Source organism: Dendropsophus ebraccatus, chromosome 3 (genome assembly GCF_027789765.1).
Source record: "Dendropsophus ebraccatus isolate aDenEbr1 chromosome 3, aDenEbr1.pat, whole genome shotgun sequence".
Lineage (NCBI taxonomy): Eukaryota > Metazoa > Chordata > Amphibia > Anura > Hylidae > Dendropsophus > Dendropsophus ebraccatus.
Window position 1 is genome coordinate 1,094,675 of NC_091456.1, and position 18,442 is coordinate 1,113,116.

Here is an 18,442-nt window from a genome sequence, read left to right on the forward strand (position 1 = left end):
GTCGTCTAAGGGTTAATCAGGTGGTTTCACAGAACATACATGGTTAACTCTACTGTGACCTGCTTCACCTGAGTTTTGCTTCATTCCCCTCCCCCTCCCTTCTCCTATTCCAGTGATGCAGAGGGGTGGAACTTGGGTTTTCAGACGCCATTACCCAAAGCATATATAAGTTTGCCTATTATGTTGTTATACTGTCATGATTATGGGGCTTGTCCCCGAAACGCGTAGACTTGCTGGTTTTAACATGGTTGTTGTTTAATATGCTTTGGAATAAAGATTTTTGGACATTTTAACTCCTTCACGTTTTTTTGGAGCTGTGATTTCCTTCTACTTTTATGGACTGCATACCTGGGTGAACGGCCCATTTCTTATCACCTGCTCCTTACCAAGAGGGTTGCCGTCAATATTGGGAAATACTCACACGGTGAGCTGTCCTTTTTCTATATTTTATTTGCCTAGAAAATGAACTTTATCCCCAAAAACACATTTCACCATCATTGCAGCCCGGCCTTACAAGGAGCAGCTAACATTGTTTCAGTGATCGCTCCAGTAACACAGCTGTGGGTGTTGATGAGGGCAGGGCTGGAGATCAATCCGTCGTGATTAAGTAAGAATGACACCCCTGGACACTTTAAAAGGAGGCTGGTGCTTGGCATCATTGTTTCTCTTTTGATAACCATGATTATCTCTAAAGAAACACGTGCAGTCATCATTGCACTGCACAAAAATGGCCGAACAGGGAAGAGTATCGCAGCTAGAAAGATTGCACCTCAGTCAACAATCTATCGCATCATCAAGAACTTCAAGGAGAGAGGTTCCATTGTTGCCAAAAAGGCACCAGGGCACCCAAGAAAGACCAGCAAGCGCCAGGACCGTCTCTTAAAAGTGTTTCAGCTGCGGGATGGGGCTACCAGCAGTGCAGAGCTTGCTCAGGAATGGCAGCAGGCAGGTGTGAGGGCATCTGCACTGTGCACTGTGCGACTGCGGAGACTCTTGGAGCAAGGCCTGGTCTCATGGAGGGCAGCAAAGAAGCCACTTCTCTATAGAAAAAACATCAGGGACAGACATCAGTGGACTGCTGAGGACTGGGGGAAAGTCATTGTTTCTGATGAATCCCCTTTCCAATTGTTTGGGACATCTGGAAAACAGCTTATTGGGAGAAGACGAAGTGAACGCTACCACCAGTCTTGTCTCATGCCAACTGTAACCGGCATCCTGAAACCATTCATGTGTGGACAAGGGTAAACAGGGGAAATCAGCTCACCTCTTTGTATGTTGGTTGGAGTCTCCAGCGTATGTGAGAGGGTGCACGGTTCCTGGCGGTGGCTGTCCGTCAAATAGGTAAATGGTTGCAAAAAGTGATAAGGATCCGGCACTCCGAGAAGTTTAAAATTCAAAAACTTTTATTGGAACATATCTAAAAAACAGCTGAGCAGCTCATGCTGTGTGGCCTGAAAGACTGACGCGTTTCGCGCATGCGCGCTTAGTCATAGTCTAATGGTCAGTGTGTGGCTAGAGATTTAAAAACAAGTAATGGCCAATAGAATGTCTCCCCATGCACATGTGTGCAGGTGGGGTCGATAAGTGCAATCAGTGGTGTACTCCTGCTTGGGCATTGTTCAGTTAGTACAATGGTCAGTTCACATTACAAAAAATGTATATATGAGTTTACTGAACGTGATGCTATAATTTGTATGTCGGCAATGATCATGTGATACAGATGATGAAAAGTGGAGTGTGATGACACATCATCCACGTTGGAGCGTGTTCGGCGGCCAAGTCGTATTTTAAAAATGAAAAGATGCCAAACTTTATCGCATGAGAAACGACCGAGCCGCACAGTCTGAACTGCGCTCTAAAGTTAAATGCCATGAGGGCAGATTAATGTATAAATTATGAAATTAGTGCTTGTGTTTAGTTAACATGTCTGAATAGCAATTTTTTTGACATGCCCCCATGATGGCTCTCTAGCCACACACTGACCATTAGACTATGACTAAGCGCGCATGCGCGAAATGCGTCAGTCTTTCAGGCCACACAGCATGAGCTGCTCAGCTGTTTTTTAGATATGTTCCAATAAAAGTTTTTGAATTTTAAACTTCTCGGAGTGCCGGATCCTTATCACTTTTTGCAACCATTCATGTGTGGGGTTGCTTCTCAGCCAAGGGAATCAGCTCTCTCACAGTCTTGCCTAAAAACACGGCCATGAATAAAGAATGGGACCAGAACGTCCTCCAAGAGCAACTTCTCCCAACCGTCTAAGAGCAGTTTGGCCACCAACAATGCCTTTTCCAGCATGATGGAGCACCTTGCCATAAAGCAAAGGTGATAACTAAATGGCTCAAGGAACAAAACATAGAGATTTTGGTTCCATGGCCTGGAAACTCCCCAGATCTTAACTTTATTCTGTGTGTAAGTACTAACTTACCAATTTCTATAGTTTTTGCATTATTTTACTACTTTTATATTGAAAAAAAAGGTGCTTAAGAATATTTTTGCAGATATTCTTTTGTATTCCATGTTTCTGTAACACAGCAGGTGTTGACAAAAAACTACTCAATATTTATTACCCAAATTATTATTATTTTTTTTTTAAGAAATCTTGCATGTGTGACCCTAGCGCACTTTATGACTCAACCAGAGGCCTTAGACATGAAGATGCAGCCAGTGTATTTTGAGGCCTACTTTCCCAATATTTTGCACACACCATTTTAAGACTGCAGAGATATTGGGGTGTCAAAACACAGGGAACAAAAAACTCCCCCCTCGGACACTACACCTCTGAAGGAATGTAGTGACGTGTTTAATGTGCACTTTGACCCCACCAGTCTTTTGGAGAATCGAGCCAAGAAAATGAATTATATATTTTTTTTTCAAATAACTGGTAGAAATTTAGAATTTTCAAAAGGAATATAATAAGCTTTTTGGCTTTTTTAAAGCAGAATTTGCTGTAATCTGTTGGCGCTATACAAATAAATGTTATTAATTTTATGGGGGGTACCACATCAGTAAAATGGAATCCCCCCAGAAGTTACCCTATTTTGGAAAGTACCCTCCAGATATGCCATTTCATTGTCCAATATGTTTTAAGGACTAATGTGTTGATTTACACATTACAGAACTGAATAAAATGAACTGAAATAAAAAAGGAACCCCCATTCAGTGTCCCCATTATAAAACTACACCACATAGGGCATTTATAGAAGTGTACAGCTCATGTGCCCATGTCATCTAAAGGAGATAATTGTACATCCATTTGCATTAAGTCTAATTGGTCTTACAGCTACATTTGTGGGAAGGGCTTAAAAATTAGGAAAAATTCAAGTAAAAAAAGGCCTAACAATAATAAACTTTCTTGGAAAAACTATAGGAAATCATCATAAAAAGGTTGTTTTTTTTATTAAAGGATTATTATTATTATTTTAACCCCTTAACGACCGCGGGCGTAAGTGTACGCCCCCAAAACCTGTGCCTTAATGCAAACGGGCGTACATTTACGCCCGCGGTTTCCCCGATCGCTGCGTGTACACATGCAGCGATCGGGGAAGATGGCCTGCTATAATGTATAGCAGGCCATCCCTGCTTGTCGGCACGGGGGGTGATTAACCCCTCCCGTGCTGCCGATCGCCGCTATTGGCTGATCAATTCAGATCAGCATATGGCGGCGATCTGCAGCTTTCCGGGTCACCGGTGACCCGATGGCCCGGAAACCAATGGCGGTCGATGTTGTCCGAGGATGACACCGACCGCCATTACTGTTAAAAGTAACGGTGGCCACGGTGCCACGTCCCGATCGCCGGGATCACGGCGATATAAGTACCCCATGAAAGGGTTAAATACCTGCTGTGGACACCTCAGCTAGGTAGCTGAGGTGTCCAGAGCAGGTATTGACCCATACTCACCGGATCCAGCGTCCCGATCGCGTCTTCCGGGTTCCGAACGCGTCTTCCGGGTTCCGAACAGGTCATCGTCTTCGTCGGCGTCTTCGTCTTTTTCCGGCGGTCCCCATCAGTAATCATCAGCTCCAGCGTCGTCAAACTTCGGCTTTTTCCGGAATTGGCGTTCTACTGCCCCCTAGCGGCTGATAAGTGTATATAATACACATATCAGTAGCTATAGGGTTGAAGAAAGATTTTTTTTTTTTCACAATTTTTTTTTCTATTTTCCGCACCCTATCGCCGCTGAGTGCTGATCAGCATCGCACGTAAGTGCGCCGCTGATCAGCAACTCCTCCTTTTTGGCGTAGGGTGTTTTTTTCCTATATCCTACAGCCACGTTCTGCTGATAAGTGCCGCGCATAAGTGCGGCATTTATCAGCAACTCCTTTCTTGGCGTAGTTTTTTTTTTTATACTTAATGTTAAAAAAACATGTAAAAAACACCATTACACTACACGGAATAAAGTTTTACACTACACCACTACATACCCCATATACCAATCCCCGTATAAAGATGGCCCCCAGGGTGTTTTTAGTGTCGGACGCATACGCTATTATTGCCTCCGACACCGAAACAGCCAGTGAGGATGAATGGGGGGTCCTTTGTTCCTCCATTCATCCTCATCCTCATCATCCAATGACGTATCTGGGGGTAGCGTAGCGTACGCTGCCCCCCAGACACGTCTTTTCCGCCAGTACCGTCCCAATAAGAGATCACGGTATGGCGTGAAATTCTACAAACTCTGTGAGAGTACCTCAGGGTACACTTACAGATTTAGGGTACGTGCACACTGTGGAATGGCGAAGGATAACCCTTTGTGCATTCCGCAGCTGGCACCCGCCGGCGGACTGATGCAGGCGCGCGTCTCCACCCGTGTCATAGACTCCATGTTATGCTTGGGCGGATTCCATGGTCCGTCCAAAGAATGAACACATTTGACGGAGAGCGGAATCCGCCCGTGCATAGAATGGAGTCTATGACACGGACGGAGACGCGCGCCCGCATCAGTCTGCCGGTGGGTGCCAGCTGCGGAATGCACAAAAAGTTATCCTTCGCCATTCCGCAGTGTGCACGTGCACTAAGAGTGTATGAAGGAAGGGACACCCAAATCCAGCACCCAGATGCCCCCCCCCATCCTCGGAGTTAGTGGGGAGATCGTTCGGGAACTGATCTTCCCACTGCTGGATAAAGGTTAATACAACCTGTACGGGGATAACTTTTATACCAGCGCCCCCTCTTCCGGTCCCTCGCTGCCCGAGCTACTGTAGATTGCGGCACGATCCGAACATATCAGAAGTAGTAATAGCGCCCTAATATTTAGCAGCCATGGAGCGGACCCAGCGCTTCTGGATATGAAGGACCCCGTATCACACCAGGACAACATTTTCCAGGTGACGTCCCCCACACTGGAAAACAGGAGACCCCAGAAGAAGTGCAGAGTGTGGCGTAACAGGGGAATCAGGAAGGACACCATTTTCCAGTGTGACACCTGTCCTGATCACCCCGGCCTCTGCATACTGGATCGCTTCAAGGCGCACCACACGTCACTGGGGTTCTACATTATCTAAATTCTGTCCCTTATTCCTATTTCAGGGGTCACGTTGATCCAGGGATTATTCTGATCGCCATTATGGAGTCGGGAAGGAATTTTTCCCCTGTGATGAGGCTACTGTCGTCTGCCTTACGAGGGTCTTTTGCCTTCCTCTGGATCAACACAGGTTGAATTTGATGCACACCTGTCATTTTCAACCTTATAAACTAATAATTGGCCTAATACCCCCAAATAAATTAGAATGGTCCCTTTTCCCCAGCTAAATAGGTATGGCCGCCATTCCCATTAGAGGATGCCATGATGCAATTACAAAGCCTCTGTGCGGCCAGGACAGTAGAAACCCCCGACAAGTGACCCCATTCTGGAAACTACACCCCATAAGGAATCTAACAATGGGGGCAGCGGGGATATGGCCCCCTGGTGACGGCCACATTTGGGACGTGAAAATGAAAAAAATTTTATTTTTTATTTTCACGGCACATGTTCTACATATGTGCCTGTTACCAGTGGGGTCCATATGCTCACTGCACCCCTTGTTAGATTCCTTATGGGGTGTAGTTTCCAGAATGGGGTCACTTGTGGGGGGGTTCTACTGTCCTGGCAGCACAGGAGCTTTGTAATTGCGACATGGCCTCCATCCTCCATTCCAGCCTCTAAATGGCGCTCTGTCCCTTTGGTGGCTTGCCCTGTGCCCATATGGCACATTATGTCCACATGTGGGGTATTTTCGTACTCAGGGGAAATTACCCTAGACGCTTTGCGTTTATTTTCTTTTTTAACCCCTTGTGGAAATGGAAAAAAAAATCAAGGCTAGACCAACATTTGGTGTAATTTGTTTTAAATTTTTACTCTAAATCATTAATCTTGTCTTGATTTTTTCATTTTCACAAGGGGCTAAAAAATAAAAAAAACACAAAATTTGTAGAGCAATTTCTCCTGAGTACGGAAATACCCCACATGTGGACAAAGCGCCATGCGGGTGCAGGGTAAGCCTCCAAAGGGAAGGAGCGCCATTTGGTTTTTTGAGGCTGGATTTGGCTGGAATGAATTTCGAGGGGCCATGTTGCATTTAAAAGGCCCCTGTGTTGCCAAGACAGTTGAAACCCCCCACAAGTGACCCCATTATGGAAACTACACCCCTCAGGGAATGTAACAAGGGGTGTAGTGAGCATATGGACCCCACTGGTGACGGGCACAAATATGGAACAATGTGGCGTGAAAATGAATTATTACATTTTTTACACTATAATGTTGGTCTAGCCTTGAATTTATCATTTTCACAAGGGGTTAAAAGAGAAAAAAAACACACAAAATGTTTAGAGCAATTTCCCCCGAGTCCGTAAATATCCCACATGTGGACATAAAGCGCCATGTGGGCGCAGGGCAAGCCTCCGAAGGGAAGGAGCGCCATTTGGATTTTGGAGGTTGGATTTGGCTAGAATGGATGATGAACGCCATGTCGCATTTATAGAGCCCTTGTGCTGCCAAGACAGTGGAAACCCCCCACAAGTGACCCCATTCTGGAAACTGCACCCCTCAGGGAATCTAACAAGGGGTGCAATGAGGATATGGACCCCTTGATGACGGGCACATTTGTGCCGTGAAAGTGAAAAAATGAAATTTTTCACTTTCACGTCACATTGTTCCACATTTGTGCCCGTCACCAGTGGGGCCCATATGCTCACTGCACCCCTTGTTAGATTCCTTGAGGGGTGTAGTTTCCAGAATGGGGTCACTTGTGGGGGGTTTCCAGTGTTTTGGCAGCACGAGGGCTCTGTAAATGCGACGTGGCCCTTGAAATCCATTCCAGTGAAATCCAGCTTCCAAAAGCCAATTGGCGCTCCTTCCCTTTGGAGGCTCGTCCTGCGCCCGCTTGGCACTTTATGTCCACATGTGGGGTATTTCCGTACTCGGGAGAAACTGCGCTACATGTTTTGTGTTTTTTTTTTTCCTTTTATCCCTTTGTGAAAATGAAAAATTAAAGTCTAGAACAACGTTTTAGTGTAAAAAATACTTTTGTCTTTTTTCACGCCATATTGTTGGGAAAATCTGTGAAGCACCTGTGGGGTCCAGATGCTCACCGCACCCCTTGTTACATTCCTTGAGGGGTGTAGTTTTCTGAATGGTGTCCCTTTAGTGGTGTTTTTTAGGTTTTGGCACCCCAGAGCCTCTGCCAAGCTGAAGTGATACAGTCAGAAATGACCAAATATAACGGAGCCATTGAAATGCAGTAGGCGCTCCCTTATATCTGAGGCTTGTGGTTGCGTCAAATAGCGCAATAGGGTCACATATGGGGTATTTCTATAAACTGCAGAAACGGGGCAATAAATATTGGGGTGCATTTCTCTGGTAATAAGTTTATAATTATGAAAAATATTGGATTACAATAAAATCTCTGCACAGAAAATTAAAATTTTCAAATTTCTTACACACTTAGCTTTTATTTCTGTGACTCCCCTAAAGGGTTAAAACACTTTCTGGATGTGCTTTTGCAGAGTTTGGGGGGTGCAGTTTCTGAAATGGGGTGCTTTGTGGGGCTTTCTAACATACAGGCCCCTCAAATACACTTTAAACCTGAACAGGTCCCTAAAAATATCTGATTTTGAAATTTTACTGAAAATTTGGAAATTTGCTGCTAATGTTTTACGCTTACTATTGTCTAAAAAAAATGAAATATAGTTTAATAAATGCTGCCAACATAAAGTAGACATGTTGCTAATGCTATTTAATATATAATTTATGTGGCATAACCATTTTCTGTATAAGCAGAAAAGGTTTAAAGTTGGAAAAATGCATTTTTTTTACAATTTTTCACGTTATTTTGGTTTTTTTCATAAAGATTCGTTATAAGTATCGACTCCAATTTACAAGAAATGTGAAGTACAATATGTCACGAGAAAACAATCTCAGAATCAGCCGGATAGGTAAAAGCATCCCGAAATTATTAATGAATAAAGTGACACAGGTCATATTCATAAAATTTGCTCCGGTCCTTAAGGCCATTTTAGGCCCGGTCCTTAAGGGGTTAAATCAACAGGTGTTAGAAAAATCTCCAGTCTTACAGTACTTATCAGCTGCTGTTTGGCCCACAGGAAGTCTTGCATTCTCTTCAGTCTGACACAGTGCTCTCTGCTGCCACCTCTGTCCATGTCAGGAACGGTCCAGAAAATCCTCATAGAAAACCTCTCTTGCTCTGGACAGTTCCTGACATGGACAGAGGTGGCAGCAGAGAGCACTGTGTCAGACAGGAGAAAATACATGACCATCTGCAGATGGTAAGTACTGGAAGACTGGAGATGTTTGAATCAAAGAAAGTTACAAAACTTTTGACACAAGTTGATTTGAAAATGTTTTTTTTTCCGGAGTACCCCTTTAGTGTGCATAGAAAGAAAACCTGGCATACTCTACCTGTTGCACATAATCTAAAGGCACAGGTGTGGCTTGTGTGAAGGCTTCCAAACGTATCCCATGGACTGGGTCATCAACAATGATACAACCAATGTCAAACCACCTATAACAAAAGGTGACAACATAACCAATCTGCCCTTTAAGCAGCAAGTAAAATAGGCACAGATGATTAATGTTCATATACAAAGTAGGGCCCCATTTACCTGCTTCATAGGATATGAACCAGCAGTAGTGAACAGGAATGCTTATATACGACTAATATGATACAAAACAACATGGACAGCAGTTTTTAAATGGAGGATATCAGCACAATGATGTTCATCTTCCTATATATCCATTGCTTACTTGTCTGGCAGAAGCTCGGCTATGAAATTTTCCACCGACACAGCAGGCTGCTTCTCATGGATCACACCACTCCGACGCAGGCTATCGATCCTTTCCTGGGCTCCCTGTAGACAGCAGGTATTATATTTAAGATGCTAAAACAATACTTTATGCCACCTACAATGGTTTATTGTTTAGATTTTACCAGATTGTATTTGAGCCAAAAACCACCCCATCTAGCTCAGGTTGTTTAGCTTTATGTACCCTAACCCCTAGAAGGATAGTTACACTTGAGTGACTACTAATGCAAAGTATTACAGCGGGCACCCAAGTAAACATCAAGCCTTAAGGTAATGTACATCGAGTGCACAGCTGGCATATGAGAAAGCCAACAATGATACCGGGGTACCACAACATACATTAATAGTGGTAGAAGTACCCTCTAAGTTGCAAAAAAGTGTTAAAAAACATTTGCCACCTAAAACACCAGAGGACAAAAGCATAAACGCTTCTTGCCTAGACAACTGATAGACCACAACAAACAGCAGGGTATAAAAGAAAAAAACTTATTTGAACCAGTTAAAATTTGACACATCTTTCTTTGTATCCTTTTTTATGGAGTCTTCACTGCAGAATATTTTACCTTCAGACCCGCTGCGTAGCCGACAGGCTGTGGAGCAATGTTTGACTGGCCATCTTCTCCTGTTACAAGGGCCATGCCAAAAACTTCTTGAAAAGCATCTCGCACAGCAGCAACTTTCACTTCCTTCTTTGAGGTTACTACCAAGTCCAGTTCCCCCCCAGATCCTAAACAAATAAGACCAACATGTGAACGTTTACCCACCACTGAACATTCTGCAACCAGAAAAAAATAATACTTTTTCCTTACCACTGCCACTTTAACATTAGTGAACAACCCCCCTGAAGAGGACCATGCGCCCCCCCCCCCCGGGAACTAAAAATAGGGTGTTAATGGGTAAGTTGTGACTGGTTACTCACTGATATAAGGAGCCATTCCTGGGTCCAGGGTCGTGATTACGCTCTCCACAGAGTGTTTGGTTTTATCCAGCACCGATTTCACCACAGGATTTCCAGCGACTCCCTGTTTTGCAAAGTTTTATGTTTTTTAAGTTTACTGATAATGTATAAATGGTCAAAATATAACAGAAAAAGAACAAATAACATGTTTATTGAGCATAATGCTACATGAGGCACGGCGTGGACAGGGCGCAGCACTCATCTTCCTCTCAACCACCTTATTTCTGTAAGCTGAGACGCCTTGCATGGTCTAGAGCAGTAATCAATAACCAATCCCTTATTAATAAAATTCATAAAGTACATGATTCAAAAGTAATTAAAAAGCCACCAACGGCCATGCACATGGGAACAACCACCACACAGGAGCAGTATATTATCTATATATTGCACAACCACTCAACAAAAAGGTAATATACAGATGTCTATATCACTAGAATCTCATTGCACTGCCCTCCATAGTACAAAGTACCAACTCCTATTATTGCATAATGCCCAGGACCTTAACTGTAGCCAAAAAAGTAGTAAATATAACAATGCTCATATTACCTGTGGTGTGCATGTTTTTCCAATGCACGTTTTGCGCAAAGCCTTTTCCAGAAGGTCTCCTTTGCCTCGATCTGGATGAATGAATGAATGAATGAAGGATTCATTCATCCAGATCGCTGCAACAGAAGCTGCTGAAGGTCACTTCATAGCGCGCACTCACGCCCGCAAGACAGCGCGCCATCAAACACGTGCACAACAATCCCCGAAAGGGGGAGAGAACGTCACATACTGTAATACAAAGAATCATTTCAACACCAACTGGAACAATGATCAACACAACTGAGAAGGAATAGGCGAGAGGCGGGTCAAATCTTACCGGTGGTGCCATTATTTTTGGCCCACCACACTTTTCCATTGCTGGCCCTCCTGACGTTTTAGCAGATTATAATATGGGTGGTCCGGATGGCCGCTTAGACTGCCCATATTATAATCTCGTAGGCTGCAGGCTACTATATAAGAAACTATTTTAGGGACTGGCTTCTACATAAGACACTATTGGGAGGGCTGGTTACTATATTAAGAGACTATGGGGGAGGGCTGGTTACTATATAAGACTATTTTAGGGACTGGCTTCTACAGAAGACACTATTGGGAGGGCTGGTTACTATATAAGACTATGGAGGAGGGCTGGTTACTATATAAGAGACTATGGGGAGAGCTGGTTACTATATTAGAGACTATGGGGAGAGCTGGTTACTATATTAGAGACTATGGGGAGAGCTGGTTACTATATTAGAGACTATGGGGGAGGGCTGGCTACTATATAGGAGACTTTGGGGGAGGGCTGGTTACTATATAGGAGACTATGGGGGAGGGCTGGCTACTATATAGGAGACTATTGGGAGGGCTTGCTACTATATAGGAGACTATGGGGGAGGGCTGGCTACTATATAGGAAACTATGGGGGAGGGCTGGCTACTATATAAGAGACTATTGGGAGGGCTGGCTACTATATAAGACACTATTGGGAGGGCTGGCTACTATATTAGAGACTATGGGGGAGGGCTGGCTACTATATAAGACTATTGGGAGGGCTGGCTACTATATAAGACTATTGGGAGGGCTGGCTACTATATTAGAGACTATGGGGGAGGGCTAGCTACTATATATAAGACTATTGGGAGGGCTGGCTACTATATAAGACTATTGGGAGGGCTGGCTACTATATAGGAGACTATGGGGGAGGGCTGGCTACTATATAAGAGACTATTTTGAGGGCTGGCTACTATATAAGACTATTGGGAGGGCTGGCTACTATATTGAGACTATGGGGGAGGGCTAGCTACTATATAGAAGACTATGGGGGAGGGCTGGCTACTATATAAGACTATTGGGAGGGCTGGCTACTATATTGAGACTATGGGGGAGGGCTAGCTACTATATAGAAGACTATGGGGGAGGGCTGGCTACTATATAAGAGGCTATGGGGAGGGCTGGCTACTATATAAGAGACTATGGGGGAGGGCTGGCTACTATATAAGAGACTATTGGGAGGGCTGGCTACTATATAAGACACTATTGGGAGGGCTGGTTACTATATAAGATACTATGGAGGAGGGCTGGCTACTATATAAGATACTATGGAGGAGGGCTGGCTACTATATAAGACACTATTGGGAGGGCTGGCTACTATATAAGACACTATTGGGAGGGCTGGTTACTATATTAGAGACTATGGGGGAGGGCTGGCTACTATATAAGACACTATTGGGAGGGCTGGCTACTATATAAGAGACTATGGGGAGGGCTGGCTACTATATAAGAGGCTATGGGGGAGGGCTGGCTACTATATAAGACTAGGGGGAGGGCTGGCTACTATATAAGAGACTATGGGGGAGGGCTGGCTACTATATAAGAGACTAAGGGGAGGGCTGGCTACTATATAAGAGACTATGGGGGAGGGCTGGCTACTATATAAGAGACTAAGGGGAGGGCTGGCTACTATATAAGAGACTATGGGGGAGGGCTGGCTACTATATAAGAGACTATGGGGGAGGGCTGGCTACTATATAAAAGAGACTATGGGGGAGGGCTGGCTACTATATAAGAGACTATGGGGGAGGGCTGGCTACTATATAAGAGACTATGGGGGAGGGCTGGCTACTATATAAGAGACTATGGGGGAGGGCTGGCTACTATATAAGAGACTATGGGGGAGGGCTGGCTACTATATAAAAGAGACTATGGGGGAGGGCTGGCTACTATATAAAAGAGACTATGGGGGAGGGCTGGCTACTATATGAGACACTATGGGGGAGGGGGGCTACTATATAAGACACTATTGGGGTCTGGCTACTATATGGGACACTATCGGGGGGCTGGCTACTATATTGGGCACAATTATGGGATTACCTACTGCTTGAGGGATATAATAGGTAACTACCATGTGGGGACAATTACTTTAGGAGAGGCAGTGCCAGAAATGCCCCATTTCATTAAGGTTGGCCCGCGACTTTGTCCAATTTTTTAATTTTGGCCCACTATGTATTTGAGTTTGACCCCCCTGATCTAGGACTATAACATATTAGTCCTATAGACTATTAAAAAAAATTTTTTTTTTAATTTTTAAAGTTTAATAATTTTTATTTTTATGCATAAAAAGGTTTATCCATTACCTGCATGCTTATAGCACTACCATAACGCATATATACACTAAGGGGGATATACAGTCTCCAAGGGCCCTACAAAGGGCCCTTGCACACTACGGAAACTGCGCGGATAACTTTTCGCAGATTCTGTTTGCGCTCCCGCTTGAACATCTGGCTGTTCCATAGGCTCCATTCTATGCTCTGGCAGATCCGCCCGTTCCCCCAAAGAGTTGACATGTCACTTGTTTGGGCAGACGGCAGAATCCGTGGGAGCGGGGGGGGGATGAGAGACAGAATCCGCGGCAAGTTATCCGTGCGATTTCCGTAGTGTGCAAGGGCCCATATAAAGCAAATGTATGCCATGGATGTCACCTGATGACACATGGCATACATTTATGCCGATACTTCATACAATCACCGTGTGGTGTGTAGTGATGTGGTAATCGGTTAAGATGGCCACTGGATACAACATGCTTACAACAGGAGGTCATCATCACTTGACCCTAGTGGGGAATTTCACTCCTCCTGCAACCACAATGGCTGAACAGTATTAAGGGAGAATTTTGAGACACTGATGCATTGGAGGGTGATGGCGATTGCATCACTCGCTTGATCACCGTGGCTGGCCAGTTTGGAAAGAGCAGAGTGGGTATCTGTGCCACCTGTACCTGCGGCATCTGTGTCCCAGTGTGCCAGCAGTGTCCTGTGCTGCCTGGGTGATCCTGCCAACCTCCTCTGCCAATTCCTTCCGTACGACCGGCTACAAAATTAGTGAGTATTAATGGCATAGTGTAAGGTTATCGAGAGGTTAAGTGTAGCAGAAGCTTACATGCCCGTCATGTTCCTGATCCACTTGACTGTGCACTCTCCCTTCTCCTCTTGCACTGATGGCCGCCCAATCTCTTGCCTCTCTTTGCAATTTACTGACTGCTTCCCGGCCGCGCTACTGCTCAGCACCACCATGTTGTCTCTATGGCGCAGCCCAGCTGCTTGGCTTCTCCTCGTGCACTTTTTTTTTCTTGGACCCAGACCACAACACTGCCCAATCGCCTCTGACCACCCCAGGGGTGCAGATGCTGCTGCTGGGATGCTTTAAAGCTGTTTCGGCAGCCCTAGTATAGATAATCTAAGGACGGCAGAGTTGGAGCTCCGGCAGGTCCTTCCTCCTACATTGGTGGTTAGCCACGTCTCTGACATCGAGATGGCCAACCATCATCATCCGGTGATGAGCCACCAAAGCGCTGTTTAAAGGGAGGCTTCATTTCTGCCAATACACTCCCAGTAAGGTATGGTGTAAAATTGTATAAACTCTGCGAGTAGCTCGGGGTACACTCACAGGTTTAGGGTTTATGAAGAAAGGGACACTGAAATTGTGTGGGAACTGATACATCCACTGCTGGATAAGGGTTACCACAGATAACTTCTACACCATTATCCCCCGCTTTCAGTCCCTCGCAGCCCGAGCTATTGTAGCTTGTGGTACTGTGCAGAAGGACCAAAGAGACCTCCCTAAAAGTCCCATAGGAGTGAAAGCAGGGCCCTTACAAAAATTTGTTGTAGGTCAAGTATAAGGACAAACGTGATGTCCTTATTTCAACATCAGTTCATTATAATGGCACCACCCCAGTGCCTGCACAAGATACTATGGCTGGGCGATAAAACCAATTTTTTTCTTTTCAAAATTCTGAACGATTCCAGATTTAAATCTCAAAATAACCAGAATACAAAATATGGTGTTTAAGGAAACAACTGTATCACTTCAAAACAGTAACAGTGCCCCCTTATAGTATACAAGTCCCCTCTGTGCCTCCTTATAGTAAAGCCTCCTCTGTGCCTCCTTACAGTAAACAAGCCTCCTCTATGCCCCTCATATAGTAGACACACCTCCTCTGTGCCCCCCATATAGTAGACACGCCTCCTCTGTGCCCCTCACATATAGTAGACACGCCTCCTCTGTGCCCCTCACATATAGTAGACACGCCTCCTTGTTGGGCCCCCTCTGTGTATCCATGTAAACAGAGGTACAGTAAATGAGGGGTGTAGTAGAAGTAGTAGTAGTAGGTGTATAGTAGTTGAGGGGTGTAGTAGTAGATGGATAGTAGATGAGGGGTACAGTAGTATTAGCAGATGAGTGGAGTAGTAGGGGTATAGTAGATGAGGGCAGTAGTAGTAGGGGTATAGTAGTTGAGGGGTGGTGTAGTAGGGGTATAGTAGATAAGTTTAGTAGTAGAGATATAATAGATAAGGGGTGTAGTAGTAATAGTAGATGAGGGGAGTAGTAGTACTGGGGCACAGTACTGCTAGGCATGGGGGGGGGGGAATGATGGGGTCTTCGCTTGCTCTACATGGACCTGGCTCTGGCGTCGCTCTTCTGCTCTTCCCTCTTCCTCTTTTTGTGTAACCCCAGGGCTCCTAAAGGCCTGGCTGCTGCTGGAGGATCTACACTTCTGTGTGCAGACAGCGGAGATGTTCTGCAGCACTGGATCCGGCAGGGTGCACTGTCCTGTGGTTCTTCCAGCTGCATCTCTGGACCCAGCCGGACTCCAGCTGGAGGCTGTCCGTTACCGCGCCCGAGCTTCGCTGCTCCCCCTGCAGTGCACAGTGTACAATGTGTCACAGAGGAGAGCAGTTACAGATAGAAGAAATAAAAGGAAAACTAAATAGACCCTAGTGCACCAATGTGGAAATGTCCTACCTAATCAGTGAATCAGCCCCTAGATGGGCAACCCCGATCTCCAGGCCTATCCCTATCCTCACCCTGGTATGTCCCCAACACAGTGGGGCCAAGATTAGTATGTAAAGCAAAGTGTACCGACTTTTATGACTATTGTAGCAATGAAAGTTCCCATAGTGCAGACACAGAGTGTGCGCGTCAGTCCCGATGCAGCATGCAGTGGAAGGGACAAGCAAGATGGAACCATGCTTAAATCAACAACTCCTTATAGCTCCAACGCATTTCCCCCTAGGCATCTGGTGTAGCGACATAGTAATAAAAAAAGCCGACAAGGGTGGCAATGTAGTCATTATGACAAAAGAGTACTACAAAAAGGAAGCTGAAAGACAACTCCACAACAGAGAAGTTTATGAGCCAATACCATCTGACCCCACAATAAAAATACAAGGAAAAGTGCAATATGGAGAAGAATGTTATGAGCAGAAAATCGGCTGAAAGGCTACTCACAGAAAACCCCAAAAGACCGAGATGGTACTTCCTGCCAAAAACACATAAGTCTCTGGTAGCACCACCCGGTAGACCGATAGTTTCGGGGATCAGTAGCCCAACCGAAGCTTTATCAAAATATATAGATTGGCTATTGAGACCAATCTTGAGCTCCATACCTTCCTATTGTAAGGACACCACAGAATTCCTGAAAACCCTGGAAGAGGGGGTCTGGCAAGAAGCATGGAATTTGGCAACAATAGACGTGGAGAGCTTATATACAAAAATACCCCAAAGAAAAGGCATTGAAGTCATCGGCTCATTTTTAAGAGCAGTAGAAAAAAAAACGAAGGCTACGTAGTTGAGGCTCTAAAGTTAATCCTCACCAACAACTGTTTCAGCTTTAATGATCAATGGTACACGCAGAGGTCAGGCACTGCGATGGGGACACCAGTAGCGTGTACATTTGCAAACCTCTACCTAGCTGCATTAGAAGAAAAACATGTCTATAATGCAAATAACCCCTTCATTCAAAAAATCAAGAAGTATACTAGATTTGTTGATGATATCTTCATAGCGTGGGAAGGTTCAAAAGAAGAATTCGAGGCCTTCGTCACCTATTTAAACACCACAAATGAATTCAATAAGTTCCTTACAAGTAACTACAGTAAACAGTCCATTGAACTCCTAGATGTTACTGTAATTAAAACGGACACAGGGGTCACTACAAAAGGGTTTAGAAAACCTTCGGCAACAGTTACCTGCATCTCAACAGCTTTCATCCCACCCATGTGAAAACTGCCATCCCGTATGGACAGTTTATCAGGTTCAAAGAGGTCAACATTACAGAAACAGATTTTGAAGTCCAAGCGGCAGAACTAAAATCCAATCTTTTGCAGAGAGGATACCCCCTACAAACACTGAATGATGCTCTCAACAGAGTGAGAGAGATCCCCAGACGGGACCTTTTTTAAAAAAAAAAAAAGAAGAAAAAAGATCAAGAAAAAAGGTTCATATTTACTTTCAGGTACAATAGGGTAGCCAATGCCATTCAGCAAGTTATTAAAGACAACTGGCACATTTTAGAGAAGGACAGCACAATAGGAGACATTGCAGCAAGAAAGCCCATAATCTCCTTTAGAAGAAGCAAAACTCTAAAAAATGTGCTAGTGTCCAGCAACTTTAAAGATGAAGCCCAAAGAAAGAAAAATTGGTTGCAACAATTAAATCCCCCAGGAAACAGAAAATGTGGGCGCTGTAACTACTGTGACTTCATGGAGCAGGGAGATCACATAAAGGTAGGAGCGTATGATGTGGAAATACGCCAACCAATATGCTGCAGAAGTGACTACCTCATCTACACCATCTTCTGCCCCTACAGAAGATTCTACATAGGGTCCACCATCAGGAGCTTTTTCAAAAGATTTCAGGAACACCTAAGGTCCATAAGAACCAGACAAGGCTGCCATTGTTTAATTGACCACATTAGAACTGCTCATAACAGTGATCCTAACACTATCATTTGCTGGCATTGAAAGGGTGAATACCTGGATCCCGGGCACCGACAGACACAAGCTCCTGCTAAGAAAAGAAGCCAATTGCATTGCACGCACTGATGCCCTGGGAGGACTTGGTCTGAATGAAAGAAACAAACTTGTAGCCTTCCTGTAACTGTCCTGACTGTGTTTGTTTGTTTTAGCCAGACATCGTGCTCTCCCTGACAGGCTATCCTCGGAGTGCACATCCCCCGTAGTGATAAGCCATAGCAGGCTGCTTGACACATTGTCTCCATTCATAAATTAGCCCATTACACACTAGTAGTTACACTCGTTTCTGCCAATAAACATACAGTAGCATAAATTACAGCCTGCTGCTAGACAATGCATTA

General features: G+C 44.7%; 1 protein-coding gene across 1 annotated transcript in view; it reads right to left on the minus strand.

Moving 5' to 3' along the window:
- The window catches only part of PRRC1 (proline rich coiled-coil 1), a 44,394-nt gene that overhangs the window by 3,990 nt on the left and 21,962 nt on the right, over nucleotides 1-18,442 (minus strand). Inside the window, exons 5-8 of the mRNA XM_069960703.1 lie at nucleotides 10,222-10,324; nucleotides 9,866-10,029; nucleotides 9,244-9,347; nucleotides 8,899-9,001 (exon numbers count right to left, since the gene is read on the minus strand). Of these exons, the coding sequence (XP_069816804.1) occupies nucleotides 8,899-9,001; nucleotides 9,244-9,347; nucleotides 9,866-10,029; nucleotides 10,222-10,324 (474 nt within the window). The remainder of the gene's footprint in view (nucleotides 1-8,898; nucleotides 9,002-9,243; nucleotides 9,348-9,865; nucleotides 10,030-10,221; nucleotides 10,325-18,442) is intronic.